This window comes from Mastigoproctus giganteus, chromosome 6 (genome assembly GCF_048544385.1).
Source record: "Mastigoproctus giganteus isolate SK-2022 chromosome 6, ASM4854438v1, whole genome shotgun sequence".
NCBI classification, from domain to species: domain Eukaryota; kingdom Metazoa; phylum Arthropoda; class Arachnida; order Uropygi; family Thelyphonidae; genus Mastigoproctus; species Mastigoproctus giganteus.
In genome coordinates this window covers 231,540,462-231,567,454 of record NC_143580.1, presented here as the reverse complement: position 1 = coordinate 231,567,454, position 26,993 = coordinate 231,540,462, and the positions used below count along the sequence as shown (strand labels likewise).

The 26,993-nt window shown below is 37.4% G+C and overlaps 1 protein-coding gene across 1 annotated transcript in view; it reads right to left on the bottom strand.

Moving 5' to 3' along the window:
• Positions 1-26,993, bottom strand: part of LOC150085077 (endoplasmic reticulum membrane-associated RNA degradation protein-like) — a 110,410-nt gene that overhangs the window by 54,647 nt on the left and 28,770 nt on the right. The window contains exons 6-8 of the mRNA XM_090376456.1: positions 22,601-22,731; positions 18,088-18,202; positions 8,682-8,784 (exon numbers count right to left, since the gene is read on the bottom strand). Coding sequence (XP_090232582.1) covers positions 8,682-8,784; positions 18,088-18,202; positions 22,601-22,731 — 349 coding nt within the window. The remainder of the gene's footprint in view (positions 1-8,681; positions 8,785-18,087; positions 18,203-22,600; positions 22,732-26,993) is intronic.

The window sequence follows — 26,993 nt, the reverse complement described above, 5'->3', positions numbered from 1 at the left end:
GCTCCCCATTTTGAATTTGCTGTTGGTAACGTCAATAGTTGATCCCACCACTTGCTGCCTGTGTAGTTGTATCTTCACATAATACTCAAAAAACCTCCGTGGATATATATAATTAAACAAACCAGAAATCAATACTACAAGGTCTAGTTAGTCCTTGTAGTATTGGTTTCTGGTTTGTTTAATTATATATATCCACGTTCTTTGTTCTTAGCATCAACAATGTGAATTGGTGATCAGCATGTACATAATATTGTTTTCTTTAACTTTCATAATATAATAAACTCTGGTATATGACTCCATCTATGTAGTTTTTGTTTTCTTTACATTCTTTGTTTGAAAAACATTATTAACTTTCTTGCTGAGGCGCCTCCGTAGCCTGGTAGGCAGGAGCGGCAGTGCGTAGTACACGCTTCTTGATTAGACCGGGGTTCGAGCCCGTGACCACCAAATACGGAGGATGCAGAAAGGTCAGAGAATGACCACCGCATATCCGCGGAGCAATATGGCCTTAGTTACTAATGCTCCTAAAAAACAAATAACAACAACAACTTTCTTGCTGACACTGAGATATCAAATCAGCATATGCAAGAAGTTAAAAAAAAAAAAAAAAGGTAAAATGCAGCCATTATCAATCCACTGCAGGATGGAAGCCTCCTGGACAATTCATGTTGACAGAAATAGACCATAATCCGCCACACCGGTGCAGTGTGGGTTGGCAAATTGACTGTATTTAGCAATCAGGGGCTTGAACTCCAGTCTACTAAAAGAGTGATTGCTACCGCACTCCCATTTCTGATCACTTGGCTATGGAGCAAGAAGTTACTCTTCCTCAAATAGAGTTGTTTTCCCTTAAGGAAAAGCAACTTTATCCAAAAAACAATCCAAAAAACTCTGCATTAAACTAGTGGTTCTCAAAACATTTTTAAAAGGCATAGTGGTTTCTTGCTTGCACTGACCAAGTGAAAAGAACTTAATTAGTAAGTGAGAGAGTACACAGAGTAACACATAAAAAACTGACACAAGGCACAGATATTTAAGAGATAACATATATTAAATTTAGCAAACATAGAATATACAACTAATTAGTTGAAAAAGCAAACATAGCTTTTTAAACTTATTGAGCACTGGCAAGTGGTTATTTTTATGTGTTGTAGCTGACTTTCAAGTATGTAAGTATGCGAGGTCATGGAGGAGGGGAGAGTGGTTTACAGGTAGTTGTGAACAGTGATGAGGGTGAGGAAGAGGTAAGGGGAGGGGGAAGAGAAGAAGGAAGGGAGATTGGTGACTGCCATTGTAGGCATCTGCCGATCTCGTGGACTACGAGAGGCTCAAAGATTGGATGTATGCAGGTGCCGCAGTCTCTGTTGATTGTATTTCTGGTGACACTGATGTGCACTGATTCCAGCCAACAGCGGATCCTGAAATTGTAAGAGAAGCCTATGATTTTAGCATCATTGGGTGTGATATGTACTTCCTGCCAACAGTGAGCAGCTAGGGTTGAATGGGTAAAGTCAGCTTTAGGGCACCCGCCCTAAAACTGACATCAACCTTTGAGCCTTTCACTCTTGCAATTTCAGGATCCACAGTTGGCTGAAATCAGCACACATCAGCATCACCAGAAATATGATCAACAGGGACCGCAGCACCTGCATACATTCAATCTTTGAGCCTCTCATAGTCCATGAGCTAGTCAGCTGCCTACAACGGAGTCACACATCTCAACTGTCTCCTTTCCCCCTCTCTTATTTGCCCTCGTCACTGTTCGCAACTACCCATAAACCACTCTCCCTCCTCTGTGACCTTGCTTACTCACGTACTTGAAGGTCAGCTACAACACATAAAAACAACCACTTGCCAGTGCTCAATTTGTTGAAAAATGCTACATACAATAGCCAAAAGCTTCTATGTATGTTCTGTATTTGCTAAATTTAATATATGTTATCTCCTAAATATCTGTGCCTTGTGTCCGTTTTTTATGTGTTACTGTGTGTATTCGCTCACTTACTAATTAAGTTCTTTTCACTTGGTCGGTGCAAGCAAGAAATCACTATGCATCCAAATCCCGACCTCACAGAATTCTTCAGTCATTTTTAACATGGCACCCACTTTTAGTTTTCACCAAACCCGCATTCCTGCCACATTTTTTAATTGAAATAAATTTAACTCTTTGCATTCACATATTATTGTTCTTATATTGCTCTATATTATTGTTCAACTTGTAATTATTTTATCTATGTATCTGCACAGATGAGAACTGAGTAATATGCATAAAAACATGTGCCTCTGTAGCCAGGTGAGCAGGAGCAGCAGTGCATAGCACATGCTTCTTGATTAGACCGGGGTTCGAGCCCGTGACCACCAAATACGGAGGATGCGGAAAGGTCAGGTAATGACCACCGCATATCCCCGGAGAAATATAGCCTTAGTTGCTAATGCTCCTAAAAACCAAATAACAACAACAACAGCATAAAAACATTAAAACGTAATTTCGTTTTATTGAAAATTTCCAAATAAACAAAATGTAATGAATGTGTCAGCGCAGTCTTGATTTATCTTGACTATTAAGTGATGCCTGACTGTCAGTTGCATTCCTTTTGAAGAGAAATTTATCCCATTCTTCTAAACCATAGCTTTCAATTCTAACCAAGTATTATTCTTTTTCTTTTCTTTTTATGGGATAGGGCTTAACTGGATAAGCTGTCAGTGAGCATTTACATGAGCATTTATCACAAACATTTGCTGAATGTTTCTGATATGAATGGTCCTGAGCCATCCTTTCCATATCTGAGCCCATATGACTACTTATGGGATTTCTTTAATAATACTATTTACAGAAATAATCCAAACACACAGTACAATAACTGAAGTAAGAAATTTTAGCAATCACAAGTGAAAGAACATAGGCTGGGGTAATAGATCATTTCTAAAGATAAGTTATGGTTACCACTAGAAGCAAAAAAGATAAAGTGCATTGGTCCGCTAGTTGTGGATTGCATAAATACTGATTATTCTGTTCAGGGTGCTGTTGTTGTTGTTGTTGTTGTTGTAGTTAAGTTTAACGACACATAGGCTGCTGGGGCCATATTGTGTCTTTCTAATGGTGGATATGAAACGATACCTATATTTTATGGTATATTCCTATCTGATTTAAGTAAGTAAATAGTTCCTTTTTATTAGGATCATCTCCCAGGATCTGCATTAAATTTACTGATGACTGTGTATTAGAAATTGACGTAAAGATGCTTAAGCGGATGGTTTGAAAGTGGGGACAGTCCACTAGCAAATGGCGAATGGTCAGTTGAACTTGGCATGATGTGCATTGGGGAGCACTGTCATTATTTAATAGATACAGGTGAGTGAGGTGTGTATGCCCAATCCTTAGCCTTCCTAAAATTGTTTCTTCTCGTCTATTTTTCCGGAAACTGGAGAGCCACAGTTTTGGTTCTGGTTTTATTTTGTATAGTTTGTTTCCTGGATAACCTCTCCAGATCAGTGACCATCTATTGTAACATGCTTTACGAATGATATGTTTGAAATCGGAGTACGGAACTTGACAATTCTGTAAAATATTGGTATCTGGTTGTTTGGCTGCAAGATCTGCTCTTTCATTACCTGCTATACCAGAATGCCCTGGTATCCAGCAGAATGTCACAGTTTGGTTGGTCTCATTGCACACAAGTAATTTGGAATGGATTTGTTTGATAACAGGGTGAGAGGAGGTGCTATTGCTATTTATGGCAGAGACAGCACTGAGGGAGTCAGTGTATATTAAGGCAGAAGAAATCAGAAGTTGAGTAATGTGATCTAGGGCCAAGTTAATAGCATAAAGCTCTGCAGTGAAGATACTGCATTCTACAGGTAATGAGATAGAAGTAGTGAATGAAGGGAAGATTGCCGCAGCGCCTACTTGGGTCTCAGTTTTTGATCCATCAGTATAGATCTTACAGGCCTGTGAATTAGAAGCAGAATGAGTTTCATGTAATTGTGCGATATTGAAGGGAGACAAGGTTTTCTTTCCCCACTGTTGGAAATAATCATCATAAATTGCACGGATATTTGTCCACGGTGGATCAGGCGGTGTTATGTCCTCATATATATTGCCGATTTCAATATTCCACGTTTGAGTTAGTTCTTTAAGTCTAAGTGCAGCAGGTCTGTTTTCATTTGGTTTGCTGTTGAAGAATGACTCCCATTCGGTATTGTATAGACATCTCCAATTCGGGTGAGAGGGAAGACTGCGGATTTTTGCGGCATACATCAAAAGCAATGTTTTCCTCCGAAGATGTAAGGGAGGTTCGTGGGCTTCAATGTAAAGGCTCTGAACTGGGGAGGTTCTGAAAGCCCCTAGAGAAACTCTCAGAGCACTGTGCTGGATCGTGTTCAATCGCTCTAAAATAGTTTTCCTAGCAGAGTCATACACTGGGGAGCCATAGTCTAAACGGGACCTGATGAGAGCTCGATAGAGATGGATCAGGGTATGCCGATCAGCGCCCCACGACATAGATGACACACACCGGAGGATGTTCAATTTCTTCAAGCAGATGGTCCGAAGGTAGGTCACATGTGCTTGAAAGTTTAGTTTCCTATCTAGCACTAGGCCAAGAAAACGGACAGTGTGAGTAAGAGGTATTGGCATGTTATTAATCTTTAGCTCAGGATCAGGATGAAGTGATCGTAGTTTGCAGAAGTGTGTAGTGGTGGATTTCTGTTCAGCAAGACGATATCCATTGCATAAGGTCCAGGTTTCTATTTTGTATAGAGCATTTTGCAACTGTCTTTCGATAGTATTCATACTTTGTGATTGGCAGGATATAGTGAGGTCATCTGCATACATATAAATTTGAATGGTTTTTGGAAGATCTTCCAATATTTTGTTGACTCGAATCGCAAATAGGGTAGCACTCAGTATTGAACCCTGCGGGACACCCTCTTCTTGAATGTGAGTTGCTGACAGCTCGTTTTTATATCGGACTTGAAAAGTGCGTAATTTTAAAAAGTTCTGAATGATTTGAGGAAGATAGCCTCTCAGCCCCAACTGATGCATATCTTTAGTAATGCCATAGCGCCAGGTAGTATCGAATGCTTTGTGAATATCTAGGTTGACCATCACTAGGTGCTGTTTCATGACGAAGGCATTTCGTATGTTGCATTCAAGTTTTACAAGTAAATCTAGGGTGGATCTGTTTTTACGGAAGCCATATTGGTGATCAGAGAGAAGATGCTGGGAATCTAGAAACCAGGTGAGCCTCTTATGTACCATCCTTTCAAAGATTTTGCCTAAACAGCTTGTTAATGATATCGGTCTGTAGTTCTGGACCAGAGTGGGATCTTTGCCTGGTTTTGGAATAGCACAAATATAGGAATGCCGCCAGGACAGAGGATAAGTATTTTCTGAAAAGATACGGTTAAAGAATATTAATAATATGCCAAGGTCAGATTCACATAGATGCTGCAACATACTGTAGTGAATACCGTCTGGTCCTGCTGCACTATTTGACGATTTGCTTAAGCATTCCTTCAGCTCGACGAGAGTAAAAGGCTGGTTATAAGGGAGTGATAGTCTAGTTTGAAAATTTAATTTTTGACGTTCTTCATTAGTTTTAATGCGTTGGAAGGATGTCACATAAGAGGATGAGGCGGAAATGTCATAAAAAGACTCTGATAGCGCATTTGCTATATCATTAGGGGAAGATAGTTCCTGCCCATTCCATTGTATTATTGGTGATTGCAGCGGTAGAAATTTCCCATTGAGTGCTCGTATTTTTTTCCAAATAATTCGAGTGTCAGTATTTCTGTTAATGGATGAGGCGAAGTTAGTCCAGGATTCATGTTTTGCTTTTTTTCTAATCAGTCTCGCTTTAGCTCTGAGTTTTTTGTAGACAATTAGGTTGGCGGTAGTTGGGAATTTACGAAAGTGGTTCCAAGCTCTGTTTTTATCACGCTTTGCTTTGGAGCATTCTTCATTCCACCACTGATTTTGGTGTACACTCTTGTGCAGGTTAGATTTTGGGATGGAAATTTCTGCTGCAGATAATACGTGGCTGGTAATGTGGTCAGTTACGTTATCAAGATTCTGTTGCTGTACATATTGCTTTTCAAATATAACACAACTGGAATAGGTTTTCCAGTCTGCTTTTTGGAAGTTCCAAGAAGTACGGCCTTTAGGGTATGACATGACCTGTGTTTGAATTGAACTAATGATAGGGAAATGGTCACTGTGGAATGGATCATTTAGCACTAACCATTCCATGCTTGGAAAAAGAGAGGCTGAACAGATGGATAGGTCTATGGCGGATGTAGTACCAGCAGGTAGTTGAACATGAGTTGGAGAACCAGAGTTTAAAAGAGTCAGGTTATGGTTATCCAGGAATGTTTCGATTAGTTTGCCTCTACCATCCATGGTGGAGGATCCCCACAATGGATGGTGACCATTGAAATCACCAAGTAAACAGACGGGAGGCGGAAGTTGCATAATAAGACTGTCCAGTTCAGTCTGGGAGCAAGGATAATTCGGTGATATATAGATGGATGCAAGTGATAACGATATTCCCATTGCTATCCGGACTGCTACAACTTCTAAGGAGGTATTTAGTTGGAGATGTCTTGAGGGAATTGTAGATTTCACAAGTATAGCTACCCCACCACGAGCAGGAGAGTTAGAAACCCTGTCTCGCCTAAACATAGTATAGTTTTTGATTTTGACCGAAGCGTGTGGTGATAAAAATGTTTCTTGTAAGCATGCACCTACTGCATTAGTTTGAGTCAGTAAATCACTGAGGTCGTCTATATTACTGCGTAATCCTCGACAGTTCCATTGTAGGAATTTATTCATTGGTTGGATTTGTTTGAGGAAGATTGATCTGACTGTTTTTTCTGAGAAGGTTTCTGTCTGCTTGGTTTTGGTTTCTCATTTCTGGGAAAGATTGGGCGTCCTGTATCCATGATGTCACTAGCATGTAACTCTAGTACCGTGTCGTCATCTTCTGATTGAACATCAGTTTCCATGTTGATATTTCGTGGCTTCACCTTTTTCTGATTTTCAACGGTAGTTGATTTTGTTGTTTCGGGCAAAGTTGAGATAGCATCAGTTGGGATGCTGATCGGCGTATTGCTGGTTTCGTTGACTGTAGATTTCTTATTGCATGATAAAACAGTTTTGGCCCAGGTGGCAAAGGAAACTCTCGGTTCTATGGACACATCTGTTTGAGTTGCAGCTGAGCGGCTGGTTCTAGTAACAGATGCGTATGATCGGCTAGGAATGGTTAGTAGCACTTGCTTTCTTGCTTCAGGGTAAGTGACTTTATGTTCAACTTTATATTTCTGGATTTTTTTACCTGTTTTCCAAAGGTCACATGCTTTAGAAAATGCAGGGTGGTTTTCCTTACAGTTTGGACAAATAGGAGTGGAAGCTGTACAGTCTTCTTGAGAATGCTCCTTGGAACCACAAAGAGGACACACAGCATCGCCTCGGCATGCTGTTTGAGAATGACCGTACTTCTGACATTTAAAGCAGCGAATGGGGTTTGGGATGTAAGGCCGTATCTTACAATTTAGGTAACCTGCTTTAACAGAAGATGGAAGAGTCGGAGTACTGAAAGTTAAAATGATGGACCTGGTTGGTAGTAGGTTGCCATCTTTTTTAGTCATGATTCTCCGTGCATGAGTCACTTTTTGTTCACTAAGCTCTTGTATTATTTCTTGTTCAGAGACATTTAGTAAGTCCCATTCGCTGATGACGCCTTTAGAGGTGTTCAGGGTGTTATGTGGCGTAACTGACACTGGAATGTTGTTAAAGGTTGTCAATTTTAACAATTTTTCTGAATGGCTTGGTTTGGAAGCTTCAATTAGAAGGTCTCCAGATTGAAGACGCTTCACCATTTTGGGAGATCCAACAACCGATTCTAAACATTTCTGTATTAGAAATGGCGATAACTTGCCTACAGGTTGTGTGGATAATGAGTGCATTATTAGAAATGCTGGCATATCTGCACTCTGTTTTTCAGTCCGCTGTCTCTTCGGACGATTCAAGTCATGCTCTGAATCAGAGTTGACAGGTCTGGAGCTCGTGGGCTCTAGCGGTGGATATGCATCACAATCCATCGTTGCTCCTTTCAGCCCTGGAAGAGGGAATTCCTTCTCCCAGGTTACCGACCCCGCCACGTGGAGGCAGGAGCGGTGCCAACCAGTGACCAAGCGATCAGCAGAAGAAGAGAGCAGTACGTTGCTAGCGATGGCAGTAACGTTGCAAGCGGGGTTAGCAGTAACGTTGCTAGCGTTGAAGCAGTGACGTTGCTCAGCGAGGGAAGCAGTGACGATGCGAGCGGTCAGCAGTGACGTTGCGAGCGGTGGAGGGTTTATGAAAGCACTAGTACTCACTCTAGGAAAAACGCTAGAAAACGCACTATAAAGATCGCTTGGGAACTATCGCTTGGCACTCGGGGCCTGTTCAGGGTGCTCACAAACTACTAATATTATGGAACATTATGGATACTGATGGTACACATATTGAAATATTTCACAATCTCCGCAATTCCAAGACTGCTGAGTTCAGAGACAAACACACTGATGTATGTCATGTATTTCTCTAATTATATTCAGTTAAAACCCCGTAACTTTGTCTCATACACTTTGAATTTCATATTTAAGTGGCATTAATTCTTGAGGGAAAAAAACACATTTACCTCTGCTGTAAGTAAGCGACCTGGACATTTGTTTACTAAAACAAACAATACTCGAAGGCAGTTTTCCAAACAAGGCAATGCTAAAACTAGACATTCCCCATACCTAAAAATAATAATAATAAATAAATAAATAACATGTATAATAAATTATGAATGAGCATCAGTAATGTATTTATAATTTAAATAAAGATCAAGAAAAATTCTAAGAGATTTAAATTGATAAGCAAATACCATAACACAGGTTAGAATGATATATGAAACAGAAATGTGTACAATCCTATATAAATTCAGCAGTGTAAAATATTTAATACAATGCTGTTTAGCTTTGGCAAGACTAATATTATAGAAAATAACAGCAGTTAATTAATCGCAAATAAGTCATCTCCTTGGTACATTAAATGTTTACCCCACATGTTTCTGCCAAATCACTTCCATCTTCCTCACTAAGTAGGAGGAAAAAATAAAAGAAATCAGAAAATAATCTGCTGTTCATCATCACCTTCAAAAACACTTAGATTTTCATAATGAGTAGATTGGAGATATTCTACCCTCTAAGCTTTCTCGGCATCAGCATATCATAAACATTGCTTCCATGTAAAAATCTCTTTCTTTTACTTGTGTCATTACTTTTCTTCTAAACAGCTGCTAACTCTGAAAAAAATCACGAATCAGCCCTAAACACTATATACAGGTCTGGAGGCCTGCATCCATTTTCTTTAAATCCATTTTGACAGTATATTAGGCTTGATTACAGCTTTTGACAGTTCTGTATAAATGTCTTTTGTACACTAAACTGACTTTGCATTAGTAACCCCCCCCCTGTACGATTAGCCTATCTGTGAGGCTGATGAAAGCTCAAAGTTGGGAATGGCTGATATAAGATTATAGTACACACATGTGGCAATCAGTTTTTGAGTGTTTGTGAGAAAGAATGGATCACTGTTAGAATCTTTCTGATTTCGAATGTGCAATGATTGTGGGGGCAGGATGTGCAGGTGCTAATATCTGGACAATGACCAACATGGTTAAGTGCTCCTAAACTGTGATGTCACAAATCTACTGTGACTGGCTCGTGACAGTCAAGCAACCAGTCAAAGGTCATATGTGGGACAGACAACTACATGTGGTTAATGCCCATGGAGGGCATCATGTCTCTCATCTCATAACACAGCAGCAATGCAGCACAGTGACCCAGCTAACCACCCAGTAGCAACTAATATCCACATGGACTATGCACTGCACATCAGCTCATATAAGCTATGACAGTTAGCAGCCATCTCCGCTACCCTTGCTCACTGTGAGACACAAGAAACCGTGCCTTGAATGGGCATGTCAGCACCAACACTGGACCACCAATGTGTAGAAATCTGTCTCCTGGTCTGTGACATGGATAGAGATAACTTCGGTGAGTCATAGGATAAAATTTTAATGCAGGTAATGAAGAGACACAAGATATCGGTGTTTGGAAATTGTCTTCGAACTCTAAGAGCGACATATATAGACCATAGCCTCATAGGCTTACCATAGAGGATTTTCCCTTGTGAAAATTCCCATAGACATTACGTTGTCCCATTGCAATAACATTACGCAAAATGGAGATCTGTTATCTTATTGCCTTGGAAATTTACTGGCTTTGGGGTAGCCCCCTTTAGGGAGAAGCCATTAAATATTTATATGTCACTATATACTGGAAATATATCAGTCTTTATTAGTTAGATTTCACATTTACATTTCGGAAAAGTCCCATAGGTTAACATGGGGCTAGTTTTGGGCTACTTTTAAAGAAACTTAAAAGTGGCTATAACTCTCTTAATTTTGGAGTTGAGCACCTTACTTTGGAGGAAAAGAATCTACTTGAAATTACTCATTTTGTAAATAATTTTGTGGTGCCCCCTGTCCATTAGGGGCTGAGACCCGTAAACCAACCTTGATGAATTCTTCAACTCTTATGCAGATTTCATCCCAGGTGGGGTAAAGCGTCTATATAGACAATTAATTGGTTGTTATCTTTTGAATTACTTGTTTAATAAACATAATGTCAGAAGAAGACCGAGATATTATTTGGTCCCAGGAATTTGAAGCATATTCATCTTCTTCTGATGCATATTCTTCTGTTGATTTTGCAACAAAACAGGTGTCTCCTAACAAAGAAACTTTTCAGTCACCAGTAAAGCATAAAGGTAGAAGGAAATCAAAGACCTCTAAAACTGTTACAAAAGGGGAAAAAGACAAAACTAAACTTAAAATGGATAAAAATAAGACTTTGAATGATGAAGACAAGAACAGCCAGTCTCTTATTAAAGAAGTTCAAGCTAGTACAACCAAGAACAGTGAAGACTATGCAGTTCTTGATTCCCCAAGTGATACAGGGGATAAAATAGTTAATGTCTGTAGTAGGGAGGATCAAGAGATTTCTTTTATAGATGGTTTGAACCTCGGAGGTGTATGTGACATTTGCTAAGATAAGAAGGGCTTTAGGAGAAATAATGTCTAAAGATTCAAGTAAAATAACAAAACCAGCATCTAATAGAATTTATGGTCTCTGGGCTGACGTGAAGGCGGTGACCACAGCTTTGGTTGTGGACAATGAGCACTTTAAGATACGCACTAGGGATCTGGGGGAAGAGTGCTTCTCAGATAAAAGAAATGTTAGATTGCCAGATTGAACTTCATAAGAAGTCTTATGCAGAGGTAGTGCGGCAGGATCTCAAGTTGGTTGAGCCTGTTGTCAACCAGAATAAACCAAGATCCAAACAGAGGGCTGACAGTGCAAGTCGGGATAGATCCTTATCAGTTCCTAGAGGTGTGCCTAATCCTCAGAATCTAATTATTTTTAGGCCTACTGAGGACTCTTCCTTGAGTTCGAGTTAGGATATAAAGCAGAAGGTGACAAAAGTCATTAAGCATGACCACAAGGAGATGAAAGTAAAAGGTATCCGTCTCCTTAGGAATAGGAGGATCATTGTGAAGACCACAAATTTGGTGGATGCTAATAGGATCTATTCTGCTTCTGCTTTGAAAGAGATAGGTCTTACAATGGAGAAACCTCGGTAATCTGATCCAACAGTGTTAATATATGGTGTCCCTCGTGAATATGCTAAGGAGGAAATACTTGATGATCTTTTCGTTAAAAACTTAAAAGACTATGGTTTCTCGCAGGATAAAGTTAAAGACGAGGTGACTTTCAGATTTAGTTCTGGATCAGGTGCAAAGGTGGTTAATTGGGTGGTTGGATTCAGTCCTCGCATGATGCGGTATATTTTAGATAGCGATAGAATCTATCTATGATTTACATCACACAGATTCCATAAGTTTACGATTGTAAGCAAGTGTTTCCGCTGTTTGGGGTATGGCCACTTGACACAATTTTGTTCGCATAAGGCAGTTTCTTGTGGACACTGTGCAGAGGGTGGTCATGTCTACAGAGATTGTCCCCATAAAGAAGACTCTCCAAATGTATCAACCGCAAGAGACGTGGTAGAGATTACAATCATTCTGTAAGGGATGCCAAGTGTCCAGAATACTTAAAAGCAGTACAACTTACTGACAGCAGAACCAAACATGAGTGATAACGGTACAAATTCAGCAACAGCGTTGGCTAACAAGAATCCAATTTTAGGTAATATTATATATGAGGAGATAAATGGTCAGCGCTGCAGAGTGGCAATGGATGAGATTAGAATAACAGCATTCGAAAATAATTTTGATATTATTTGCATACAGGAACACTTTCATTCTTTTCAGGTAGGAGGTGGGGCCCACAAAGTTATGGGTTTTCCCACCTCAGCAAGAATTATTCATTCGCTTGACAAACCTCTAAAAAGTGCCATAGTTGTTATAAATAATGATCTGGTTGTTACCAACATTACAGGTCTGCGCACAGATACAGTGACCTGTATAATGATTTCTACACCTTTCATAAATTTTACATTGCATCTGTTTACTGTCCACCTAGTGAAGACATACAATTGACTCTCCATCGTTTGGACAATATATGTACTAATTTCACTTCTAAAAATCTTATAACAGCGGATCTAAATGCCAAATCCAACTTCTGGCACAGCGATTTTACCGAACCTAAAAGTTTAGCTCTCGAGGATTTAATTTCATCCTACAACTTAAGTGTGCAAAACTTGTCTGACAAGCCGTTCACATGCTCTACTGTGAATGGCGAATCAAACACAGATGTCACTCTTACCACGATTAAAATAGGTGAAATTCTAACTAACTGGGATGTTATTCCAAACCCTGTGAATAGTGACCACCGCACTATTGTATTTGGTTTGAAGCCTCGACAGCAATATAATGATTCACAGCCACACGATCTTAAACATTTCTCAATGAATACCATTAAATGGAAGAAATTCAGAGATCACCTTCTCACTATTTTCTCTGCAGATGTTGTAGATAGTTTAAACGCTATGATGGCAATGGAATTTACAAATTTCGTCCAGACCCACCTGTATTTGGCAATGGAGTACTCAGCCAAAAGAAAGCAGACAAGAAGAACTTATGTTCCTTGGTGGTCTTCAGACTTAAGTAACCTGCGAAAGCAAGTTCAACAGGCTAGAAAAGAATTCCAGCGACATAGGCATCTTTCTGCCGAGAATGTTCGGATCTTCAGGTAAGCTTACAGTACTCTAAGGAAAAACTATCAAAAGGCAATTTCCAACTCAAAAAAAGTTGTTGGAAAAATTTTGTAATGGATATAGGAAATAAAGAACCGTGGGGCTTGCTTTACCAGATATCAAGGAACAAAATGGCTTGTGGAGATGTTTATAACACAGTTAAAGTAGATGGTCAAGAGACTCAAGACTGGATGTCTATGGTGGATTCCATAATTAACAACCTATACCCCAAAGATATATCGGATCTAGATTCACCTGAACAAATACAAATACGTCGTTGAAAAGTATAAAGGACCATCAGACACTGAACCCTTTTCACTCCTCAATTTGGGCTCTGCCGTGGCAGAGCTCAATGGTAAGAAATGCCCCGGTATTGAACTGATTGAAAACACAGTCATAGTTAAATTTTTTGAATTTTTTCCACACATTCTTTTAAATTTGATGAATAAATGTTTACTAGAAGGAATATTTCCTCGTCAATGGAAAATAGCTCTACTAAAGATACTGCACAAGCCTGAGAAATTAATATCAGATCCAGGTTCCTACAGACCTATTTCGCTTTTAGCAAATCTGGGGAAATTGTTTGAGCGAATGTTAGCCCCAAGAATCCAAAAAATGCTAGATCATTATCATTTATGTTCAGAAGCACAATACAGCTTCAAGAAAGGACGGTAGACTGAAGACGCTATAAATCTTCTGACCAACTATGTGTCCATCTCACCTGCTAAATACATACTCGCTGTTTGTGGACTTTCAGGGCGCGTTTGACACTTTATGGTGGGAAAGTGCCCTCAGGAGCTTGAGATCCGCAGAATGTGATGTGTATATCTACACATCACATTCTGCGTACTTTACTTTAGCAACAGACATATTAAGGTGGTGGCAAAACATCTTACGTACTGGGATCAGATTTCAAGAGGATGTTGGGACCTCTCCACTGGAATGCTGTGCTGGATCAATGGTTAATGCGGGAACACAATGGTATCAGTAAGATAGCCTATGCGGATGACTTGGTGATCGTTGCTGATGGAAACACAAGGAAAATAACTGAAGAGAAAATACAGCCTATCTTGGATGACTTGATGTCATGGGCTACAGTCGACAAACTGAAAATATTCCCCAGTAAAACCAGTTTTAATAATTTTATGAACCATTTTAGCCACAAAAAACCACCAAGAATACAACTAAATAATACCCAAATACCACATGTATCCCAAACTAAGTATTTGGGAATCACCTTAGATGATAAACTCAGTTTTCTGCCTCATGTGTCAAAACTCAGGGACAAAATCCGTTTTTTCACAGCCTCAGTTATCAGTCTCAAGGAAAGAGTTGGGATTTTCTTTGATAACCTTTACTATAAAACCATATTTTTGCCTATTATATCATATGCAGCAAGTGTTTGGTACCAAAAAGTATCAAAGGTAAAAGTGAAACAGAAACTTATTTCCACACAAAGATCAGTTCTTTTGATGATCAATAATACTCCAAGGACTGTTTCAAACAATGCACTCCAAAAGGTGGTACAATTCCTGTAGATTTATATATTGCTTTTCAGGGTTTAAAAAGGACGGTCTAAGACAATAATTATGGCAATAAAGACAATAAAGACTTGAAATTACGACTGACCCAGCCAGTGACTTTAAAAGGGAGAAGAAAAGGCTTTGGAAGGAATTTACTGTTGTCTGGCAAAAAAGATGGGATGAGAGCGAATTTGGGCTTGTAACAAGAAAGTATATTGTGCAAGTGGAATTCTCAACAACCCCTGGAGTTATTTCGTGGTTTAGACCTTCTATGACAACTTCTTATCTGCTAACAGGGCATGGGTCCCTCCGGGCTAAGTTATTTGAGCATGGCCTGGAGCCTGATCCATACTGTACAGTGAGGAATATGAAATGTGAATTCAACTTCTGCGGTTCTCAACTTCTGCGGTTCCAAACTTTATGTTAATTGTTATTATTGGAGAACAATGTAAATATCTTAGTTGAAGACTATAATAACTTTACTGCTCTGCAAACCTTCTCAAGATCAGTTTTCATATTGAGGACTCAGCTAAGAACTTCAGCTTTTTCTGGGAATTGACTTCACAAATGACCAAAAGACAAAAGGTTTAAGTGTAAACAGAAGATTTAAGTTAATTGTTATAGTGTTGACTTATATGGATTGCTATTGTGTTGATTTATGTTAATTAATGTTGCATTGATTTTGGCCAATTGTTATTGACAAGATTTATGTTAATTGTTATTGTAAAGATGCATGTCATATATTGTTTTCTTGGTTCTCAGTAATTCAGAGACTCTGAGCATATTTAAAAAAAAAAGTATTGAATATACCTGTTATATTCAATAGTTAGTAGGTGTAAGTGAGGATAATTTGTGGAAGTTCTCCACTAGTAATTCATTTGTTGACACCCACTAGTATTGCACTACATCCGGTGGGTGCAGGACTTGTGCATTCGGCACAAAGAATACGTTACGTAAAATCAGGCCTAGAGAAGGGCTGTCTTATATTGGCGGTGGTAAAATATCTCGCACATGTTTTTAGGCTAGATTTCTTGAGGTTCTATGCCAAAACAGATGAACTAGGTGGAGATGGGCTTTTGCCTAGGAGCCACCCTTGACTCTGGGATACACGTACGAAGTGCACCAGGAGGTATAATATAATGTCCTATATATGCGTAACGAGAATGTTAATGTATATAAAATTGTATATATATCTTTTTGTAAATATTGTATACATATGTAATAATTGTTTTGGTTTTTTTTTTTTAGGAGCATTAGCAACTAAGGCCATATTGCTCAGGGGATATGCGGTGGTCATTCCCTGAATGACCTTGCCGCATCCTCCGTATTTGGTGGTGATGGGCTCGAACCCCGGTCTAATCAAGAAGCGTGTGCTACGCACTGCTGCTCCTTCCCACCTGGCTATGGAGGCGCCTGTAATAATTGTGTGTGTGTGTACAAATAAATGGAATGGAATGTCTCCTGGGCTAATTAATCCTGTTTCCAACTCTATCATGCTGATAGACATATCCGCATTTGGCAAAAGCAACATGAGGTCATGGCACCTGGATGCACTGTTGGTGTTTGGCAGGCCAAAGGCAGTGGCATTATGGTTTGGAGAGTGTTTTTGTGGCATGCCCTGGCTCCTCTGATCGCTGTTATTCAATGGCTTGATGGGAATACCTATCTTTCTATAACCGCTGACCAAGTATGCCCTTTCATGATGACAATGTAGCCAAGCATATGGCCTGGAACATGACAATGAATTCTCAGCCCACCCATGGCTGCCAATCTCACTCTATCTCAGCCCAAATGAGCATGTTTGGGACCTACTGTAAAAAGACATTCAATGATATGACTATCCACTTGACAATGTGTAGGCATTACTGGACACTTGTGTAATACATGGGTAGCACTACCACAGGATACTCTGCGACACCTTGTGGAGCTCATGCCAAGCAAAAGGTAGTCCCACAGAATAACTGATAGGTGTTACTAATGCAAAGCCAACTCAGAGTAAAAACTGGAAAAATGTACTAATAGCAGGAAGTCCTCCAATGGATAAATGGATGGTTAAATATTAGGCCAAGAGTGGCTTTAAGTGTTATTCCATAAGGAATAACTTAATGATTTCGATGACAATATAAAAAGTTCCTGATGATACAAATGTTTGGACAGTGTTTAACACCAGTTACAATGGAATGCTACTTAAGAACTTAGGAGAAATTGTTCAGATGATCCAAAACATGGCAGTTAAAATACACTACAAGTTCTATATTTAGTAAAGAGTAATCCCAGACTGCATTTGTGAAATAGTTGGGCAATTCTGTTCCTTTTTTTTTTTTTTTTTTTTTTTTTTTACAAATTATAACCTTGTAAACTTAAGTTTGTATTAAAAGACAAGTATTTTGAACATGATTTTATTTCTCATATGCAGAGCTAATTTTGCCTTTTCATCGAGTTTCCCAAATACTGAACTAGCACTTCCCAAAGGAGAAATTTTGCTATTTATTTAAATGGTGTCCTAACAGCTGTTTTGATAGTACTGATAAAGTTACTCTAATATAGCAGTTGTTGTTGTTGTTATTTGGTTTTTAGGAGCATTAGCAACTAAGGCCATATTGCTCCGGGTTATGCGGTGGTCATTCTCTGACCTTTCCGCATTTTCCATATTTGGTGGTGACGGGCTCGAACCCCGGTCTAATCAAGAAGCGCGTGCTACGCACTGCTGCTCCTTCCCACCTGGCTACGGAGACGCCAATATAGCAGTTGTAAGATACCACATGGTGAATGAATGTCTGCTTTAAGAAATAAAGATTTTATTCAAAATTTTTGAGCTAATACATCCTTGTTAACTATTATAATTGCTCTCTCAAGTGGCCTTTTGGAAGAGGAGTGAATTATGATTACAGTTATGATTACATGTATTATGTCTGTACAAGTGTATGCTTACAGGTCAATTTGCATGTGGTGTGGGCTCAAAAACCTGGAATATCTCTCATGGGGGGGGCCTATTCCCTCTGCATCAGAAAGCTAACTATAGCCCAGACTGAAGAAGCCTTTAAAAATTCCTCCAGTCTATGATGGGATCCAAATGGAAACCTCTAAATTCCTACTTAAGCAGGAATTCCTAATGAATATTTTTCTGTCGGAGTACTAGAGATAATTTATCTAGTTTCCAATTTCTAAAATCAATTTTTATGAGAAAGAAGCTATGCAAATAAGTGCAAGATAAAAAAAATATTTAATTAAAAATTGCTAAAGGTCTTAACTAACCTCTGTTCATTAAAACTATTCAGAGCTGCTGTCCAGTACAGCTGAAACTGTGGAAGCACTAATAATGATTGTAAAAAGCATTCCTTCAGAATAGAAATGGAAGATTCATCTAAATCTAAATATAAGACAACAAACTATAAACAATAAGTATGTCCAAAATTTATATTTTTAAATAATGTGAGAGACAATATAACACAAAGGAAAATTATTAAAAATATATTATTTTAATGATACAGACCATTCAATTCTTTCAAACCAATTAGCTACCATTTTTTGATGTTAGCTAGGTGGTACAAAAGAATTTAAATTAAAGAATAAAGATATGTTACAAAGTTCACATTAATCTGGAAGTACTCAGGTGCTACCAAATGTATCTGGTTCTGAAGTATTTAGGTGATTACAAAGGGCAACCTTAAAATAAGAATTTCATTAGCTCTAATTGAAATATATTGATACTATAGTTTCTTGTTCAATAATGTATATTTTAAATGTGTAAATGACATTCTCCAGTATAAATGGAAATAGAATTTCTCAGTGCACTGAATTATTTAATTCCAGTTAGTTATTAGTAAATTAATAAGAGGAGTTTACCTCAATATAGTACATGGAACACTTCCGTATGATACCCTCCAGAAATTAAAACGGAAAAAACAAAAAAACGACAACTTACCGGTACATTAAAGTAGAATATAAATAATTAAATAATCAATTTAACACAATTCAAAATCAATTCAAAACAATTAAAATTCAAATTAACGCAATTAAAAGAATCTAACGAAAAAATTCAAAACGATTTTCCTTCCTGAAGCTGACAATGCTTTTCGCCCGACTGTCGTGATCACAGGATTTTCATTCCTGTGATCACGACAGTCGGGCGAAAAGCATTGTCAGCTTCAGGAAGGAAAATCGTTTTGAATTTTTTCGTTAGATTCTTTTAATTGCGTTAATTTGAATTTTAATTGTTTTGAATTGATTTTGAATTGTGTTAAATTGATTATTTAATTATTTATATTTTACTTTAATGTACCGGTAAGTTGTCGATTTTTTCGTTTTTTCCGTTTTAATTTCTGGAGGGTATCATACGGAAGTGTTCCACGTACTATATTGAGGTAAACTCCTCTTATTAATTTACTAATATTATTATCAACGTAGAACATATTGAGTATTACAGCTCTGATTCATACTATCTAATTCCAGTTAGTATAAAAATGAAACCTAAAATACATATTGTTCTGATCAAAAGGAAAGGCCATTATTTTATTATTGTTAACATGTTCGCTACTTCAATACATGTGTAAAATATGCATTGAGGTAGCAAATTATGGGCCACAACACATAAATATGCTTAAAATGCAGTAATTCTTTACCATTAGCAAATGATGCAAGAAAGCAAGCTCATACAGCATCAGCCAAAAAAAAAAAAAAAAACTTCCCATTCACTCCAAAAGTTTGTCCAGTTCTTCTGTGAGTCTAAGCTATCAACTTCCACAACAACAGATAGAAGTTTGTTCCAGCAATCAACCATTCGCTGGCTAAAAGCAAATTTCCACAACTGTCTTTCCTTAATTTGAATTTATGCCTCCTCAAGTGCATAATCTAAGCAAGAGAAAGAATCCCATCAGCACTGAGCTTGCTCAAACCATTCAAAGCCTTATACACCTCAATCAGATCACCTCACAAGTGTCTAGTCTCCAGATGCTGCAATTTGCAGAACTTAAAAGCCTTTCTTGGTTAGAGCACCCCTTTGTTCCCTTCATCAATCTCGTTACCTTTCTCTATACTCATTCCAGCAGCTCTACATCCTTCATAAACAACTGCCACCTAGTGGGTGTTTTATCTTAAATTCTTAATGCAAGAAGGGTTACTGCTGATAATCAAATCATGAATACTGCTTTCTTTTGTTGTTTCTCAAACATGCTGTGTAGGAAACTATCATTCAATAATTCCACAAAAGTCTTGTTACTGTGTGAGTGACCAAACACAAGTTCCAGTCAATATCTGGGAAGTTAAAATTTATGAGGCATTCTGATTTTCTAGCCCACTCTATTTCTCTATACAGCTGTTTGTTGTACTCATCAGTCATTGAGCTTATAACACATTCCTACCCTCATTTTTGTCTGTGCTTATGTCACACCAAACTGACTCAACATTGCACTGGGCACCCATGTCCACTGGATACACTGCCTTAGACCTTACATACTTCTTAACTAAGAGCACAACATCCTTCCTCCTGTGCTGTGTGTCCTTTCTATACACATTGTACTCCCCATATTCAAATTCTGAATCCCTTATATCTGAGTGAGACCATGTTTCTGATAATTCCACAATGTCTGCATTTGATGGCTTGACCAACACTTCAAATTCATCAAATTTAATTACTACATTCCTAGCATTAGTGTACATGCAAGTATACAAGCAACTGTTTTTACACAGCTCATGTATTTGCTTTTTCCATGAGGGAGTCCCCAGTATGTCTTGAAATCCTAGACACCTTGTTTTTCAGGTTGCTGCATGTTCCAATAGAATTTTTGCTAAGTTTTAGTTCTAAAAAGAACTAATCTAATCTAGGGTAATGACTGAGCAATTGCACAGAGAGTCCCACAACTCACAGAATCCTCATATTCAGTCTCAAAATATATACAAAATTAACAAATTAATTTTGCATTTTTTAATTTTGACAAAATTTACTATTAAAAAGTTTTAAATTTTAAAAGAATGACATATACAATCTTTGCACTGGACATATAGGTGAATTTACAAACCAAAATGTTATTTGCAAGGAAGAATATATAAATAATATTCTTGTTGATGCTGATTAAACAGGAAATATAGCTTTAAAACTCATTTATATTTTAGTATGAATTATTTATTCATATTTGAAATTAAAACTTAGGGAGAATAAAACAAAGGACACTTAATGAAGAATACATGGAAATGTATGAAAATTTAGTACGAACATTTGTTTATATTTTAGTAATTATGGGGCAGCCTTTGCTATCTGAAATTTAAAATATCAATTACTTTATCCTCACCATAGTTGTTGTTTATTGACATTCATATGCTGTTCATGTGTCTTCTATTTCATTTTTTGTGGCTTTGAGTGCTTCACTGCTCAGGATGTATTTGTTTGCTGGTAGTTGTAGAGTCAGTGCTACAACCTCTCAACTCAGGCCTTGCTGGTTTGAAGGCATTATTGAAATACTATGTTCTTCCTTTGCTCACTGGAGTGCCTTGTAGCTCTCCCTTGAAAAGATGTGGCATTCACAGCCAAATTCTTCTTTCTCCTTTTTTAGCATTTACATTTATTCTTCATTAGGTGACCTTTATTTTATTCTCCCTAAATTTTTGTTTCAGTTTGTAACAACTTTAGCTAGTCAAGAAGACATATCATCTCACTGGAATTCAGAACTATTTCCCTTCTGAAAATTTTCTTCCATTTGTTCTCGTTTCTTCATACATGAAACTCTAGGCCTGCAAAGAGACATACCAACTCACTGACTTTTTGGAGTTTTTCTTCTTTTCCAATCATTCTTTCTATATAGGCTTATTATTTTTTTACTACTTTAAAGAAATTCTTCAAGCTACATTTCCTGTTTGGTCAGCATCAACAAGAATATTTTATGTATTTCACTCCCAAGCTCTATAAAAATTATAGTTTAAGGTTCATAGAACATTTGTGCATCTAAAAAATAACTATTATTATTTTCTTTACATTTGGAAAACTAAGTTATTACATAAAATTTGATGATATTTAACATTATCATCAAATTTTATGTAACTATGTGTGTATTAAAAATTATTTCAAATACATGTACAATATGTACTAATACATACACATTAATTACAAGATACATCAATTCATCAACTGCCAATCAATTGAAAAAGTAATTACAATATTCAATGAAAATATAGGGTAATAAAGAATCATACTAACATTTTTAAGCATGTTTTACCTCAACTTATCAAATAATATACTGTATCAACTTACTTCATTCCCCACGAATAAATAAAACTGCAATCAGCAAAACAGAAAATAAAAATTAAACTGATAATAAAATAAGTAACACCTCAACTGGTAAGATTGTGATTAGTGAAAGATATTTGTATAATTAATCATAACAGGTATTTTTCATTTCATTTGCATCTTTTAATGAACACACATTAATGCCAGTTCATTAAAACAAAATGTCTGGTTGCATAAAATTAATAAATAATATCATTTGACTAAAAAATGAATGCCAATAATACTTAAGATTTTTTTTTAAACCTAAGATGATAATCTGTGCACATATGCATACTACCAACAAGCATATTCTGTGATTATATCTGTATATTCCTAAGGGTTTTTGTATAATGCAAGTTATCAAAATACAATACAAGGAAATAAAGTCTGAAATGAAATCTGAGATGATCACATGAATTTTTGCTCTGTAAAAATTGTATAATTCAATATGAAGTTAAAAGGAATCTTAGCATTTTTAAGATAACTTTTTAAAACATGCAATAAATTTACCTGGAAACAATCCTAACCAGGTCTGCTGAAATATAACTGGTTCTCGCTGTGGAATATTACTAGCAGTTAAATTTTTTTCGGTCAGCTTATCACCCAAAGTGATAACCAAAAACAACAAAAAATAGCCAAACCTGCAAAAAAAAAAAAAAAAAAAAAAAGTACCTCACAATAAAAGAATACAGTATGAAATATTATTAATGATATAATAATATTGAAAATGTAGCCATCTTTTTTCAAATCGCCAAGAATGTGACAATACTTGTAATCTGAGATATATAAAATAGGCAATTTTTTTCCAGTGAGAATAAATCTGAAGTGTAATTATTCTTTTGGTGACAAGATGTTAACTATCATTATATGAGTAAAAATTTTAAAACTTTTATTCAACACAGATGAGATCGTAACCAAAAAACCATGAATATTTGTTCATGATCTATGGAAAAAAAAAAAATGTACCAAACATAAAATTTTCCCCTGTAATGGACAGTGGCAGATCATGACTCTGATGTATGGAGCTGCTGCTTCTTAAAGTTACATTAAATTACCTTGGTTATAAGACATGTCGACACATATAGTAATAATAATAAGCAAGTTAAAAATACTACAAAACTGGACACTTACCATTAACAGAGTCAAGTAATCTTTAAATTTTATTTTAAAATAAAATCCATTCTTTGGTTTTTATTTGTTGAAAATAGATTAATAACTTTTTCATTCAAGTTTGGTGCACTGCTCACTCCGCAGTTCCTTTGCCTCATTTTGTCACCTCTAAAAAATGCGTATTGGCAACTGGCCAACTAGGCGTTGGCTGAACCACTGGGACCAAAATGCGGAACTGTATAGCATACAGTTCAGCCTACGGTTGAATTTCAAAGTTGAAAACGATTTTGTGTTTTTATTCATTTATTATTAAAATGATTATTGGAAATAGAGTATGAGTATACTATATGCAGGACCTGTTAATAAAAATATTCATTGTGTTGCATTGTTCACAAAATTTCATATAACTCCGTTGACTGTATATTTAGATTTAAAAAGCAGGGGATGCTTTCTAAATCTGCAGTGCCTACCAACAAGCTACCCCTGGTAATGGATCATGACAATTTATTGGTTATTGGCATTCATTATTATCATAATCAAAATGATGCAACTTATACAGCATTAGCTGAAAATAAAAATAAAATAAAATAAATCAAATTCAAATTAAATTAAAAAATAAAGTAACCAATGTCACCATCCCTCCTTTTTGTATACCTATCTCTTTAAAATATTTATCCAATCTTACAAATTTATTTATTTTTAAACTATTAATATCTAAGTATTCTGATTACGGAAAGGTGAGCAGGGTGGTTAATGGCAATAATCAAGATATGTTACTCCAACGAGCCCAAATTAAATTATGCAGATAGGCTGAAAAGTAGCAAGTGCGGATTTAACACTGATAAATGCAAGACACTGCATTTGTGCAGTAATGCCAGAATAACATACCATATGGATGGTACCAAATACAAGGAAAGGGTGAATGAAAAAAAACCTAAGTAACTGTACAGTCTGACACAAAGTTCTCTTAAGCAGTGCAGACAGGCTGCTAGCACAGCTCATGAAATTCTGCCAAAAGTATACAGAAATTTTACCAACAGGGACAAAGAAGTCACTATCATGTTGCAATAGTTAGGCTGAATCTTGAATACTGAATATGGCTTTGGGAACCTCATTTTAGGAAGAATGTTGAATTGGTACAGAGAAGAACAACCAGATTAGCTAGGGTTCACAAAAGGATACTCTTAACAAGAAACACTAAGTAAGAGTTAGTACCAAGTCTTTCTTGCAAATGTCTGGAAAGTAGGAATCTGTATTGAACCTGACTGAAATGTTTAAGGCTTTAAATGGGGTAAGTAAACTAAATGCTGATGACATCCTTACTTTTTCTCAGACGACACACAGAAGATGACAAATCTAGCATTAGCATAGGCATATGATGCAAGAAAGCAAGCTTATATAGCATCAGAAAAAAAAAAAAAACCCTTATTTCACCCATTCACTCGCTCAAATGTTTGCCAAGTTCTGCCTTGAATCTATTTAAGCTAACAACTTCTACAATGACAGATGGAAGTTTGTTCCACCAATCAACCACCTGCTGGCTAAAGGCAACTTCTGCACATCTATCCTACAACCGTCTTTCCTCAATTTGAATTTATGCCCTCTCAAGCGATTATTCTGAGCAAGAGAAAGATTCCCTTCCACATTGAGCATACTCAAACCCATTCAAGGCTTTATACACCTCAATCAGATCACCTTGCAGGTGCTTAGTCTCCAGACACTGTAATTTGCAAAACTAAAGTTTTTCTTCGTAAGAACAGCCTTTTGTTCCATTCACGAATCTTGTTGCCCTTCTCTGTACTCGTTCCAAGCTCTACTTCCTTCTTAAAATTAGGCTGTTGTTGTTATTTGGTTTTTAGGAGCATTAGCAACTAAGGCCATACTGCTCAGGGATATGCAGTGGTCATTCCCTGACCTTTCCACATCCTCCGTATTTGGTGGTGATGGGTTCGAACCCCGGTCTAATCAAGAAGCGTGTGCTACACACTGCTGCTCCTTCCCACCTGGCTGCGGAGGCACCTTAAAATTAGACCTCCAGACTTGTATACAGTACTCAAGGTGTGGCCTAACCATTGCCTTATACAAGGGGATAATCACCTCCTTATCCCTTCTAGAAAAATTCTTGTATATCATTGACAAGACACCATGAGCTGCTCTTGCAGACCATCTGCAATGCTCAAAAAACTTCATATCTGCCTGCACAATTACCCCCAGGTCCTTTTCATTCTCTACCACTGTCAGTGTGGTACCACAGAGTTGATACGTTACTCTGGGATTACTGCTCCCCATATGTAGTACTTTACATTTGTCAATGTTAAACTTCATTTGCCACCTCTCAGCCCATCTGCTCAACTTTTCTAGATCCTGTTGCAGCAGTGTACTGTCATTAAAAACCCTGCCAACCTTTGTATCATCTGCAAACTTGGACATTACACCTGATATACCATCATCAATATCATTTATAAATACAGAAAACAACAATGGACCCAACACTGAACCCTGAGGGACTCCACTAATAACATTAGTCCACAATGAGCAGTGTCCATTGATTACCACTCTCTGTCTTCTTCCACTCAACCATCCCTTTATCCATAGCAGCAATTTGCCTCAAATGTCACACTGCTCCAATTTGTGCAGCAGTATCAAAGGCTTTTCTAAGATCCAAACATGTGATATTAAAGTTATTCTTTGCATCCAGTTCCTTTGTGACTACATCATAGTATCCAATCAAATTAGTCAGACAAGACCTCACCTGAACAAACCCATGCTGTGTCCGAGCTATAACTGAAGTCTTGTCTAGATGATCCTGCAATGCTTCTTTAACTAGTCCCTCAATTAATTTCCCTAGAACAGAAGTTAAACTAACAGGTCTGTAATTACCTGTCTCTCCCTTTGATCCTCCTTTGTGGATTGGGTCACATTTCTACATCTCCAATCCATGGGCACCTCCCCTGAGTCCAGGGAAGCTCTCATAATTAATGCTAAGAGTTTGCTGATTTCCTTTCCACCTCCTTTAATATAACTGGATAGATTCCATCCACCCCAGGTACCTTTCTTGTGTTTATCTTCAACAATTTCTCCTTCAATTTATTCAGTTATTACAAGATTAACTAGCTTACTGCCAGAGTTGAATACATCTCTGGCATTCCCCTCCCTGAATAACTCCTAATGTGTGAATGTTGATGCAAAATATTCATTTAGTTTGCTGGCTACCTGAGTAGGATCATCAACTGAACTGTCGATATCAAGTGGACCAATCTGATTCATCCCCTTCCTTCTAGAGTTTACATAAGTAAAGAACTCTTTGCTGTTTTTCTTTGCATCCTTTGCCAAAGATTTCTCGTAATCTGCCTTAGTCTGCCTAGCAATGGGAATTTCCAGGACTGCTGGGAGTCATAGTGGAACAAGTAAATGCATGGGCTGTGTTAGGTTAACTAAGAGTAGAAACAGATGCTTGTATACTTGCATGTACACCAATGCAAGGAGTATAGTTAATAAATTCGATGAGCTTGAAGTGCTAGTCAAGACATCAAAAGCAGATATTGTTGGGATATCAGAAGCATTGTGTCACACAGACATAAGCAGTGCAGAACTGGAATTTGGGGAGTACAATGTGTACAGAAAGGATAGACAGGACAGGAAGGGAGGAGGGGTTATGCTGTTAGTTAAGAAACACATAAAATCTAAGGAAGTGTGCATCCAATTGATGTGGGTGGACAATGCAATGTTGAGTCTGTTTGGTGTGACATAAGCACTGGGAAGGGAAAATGAGTGTAGGTATGTGTTATAGGAC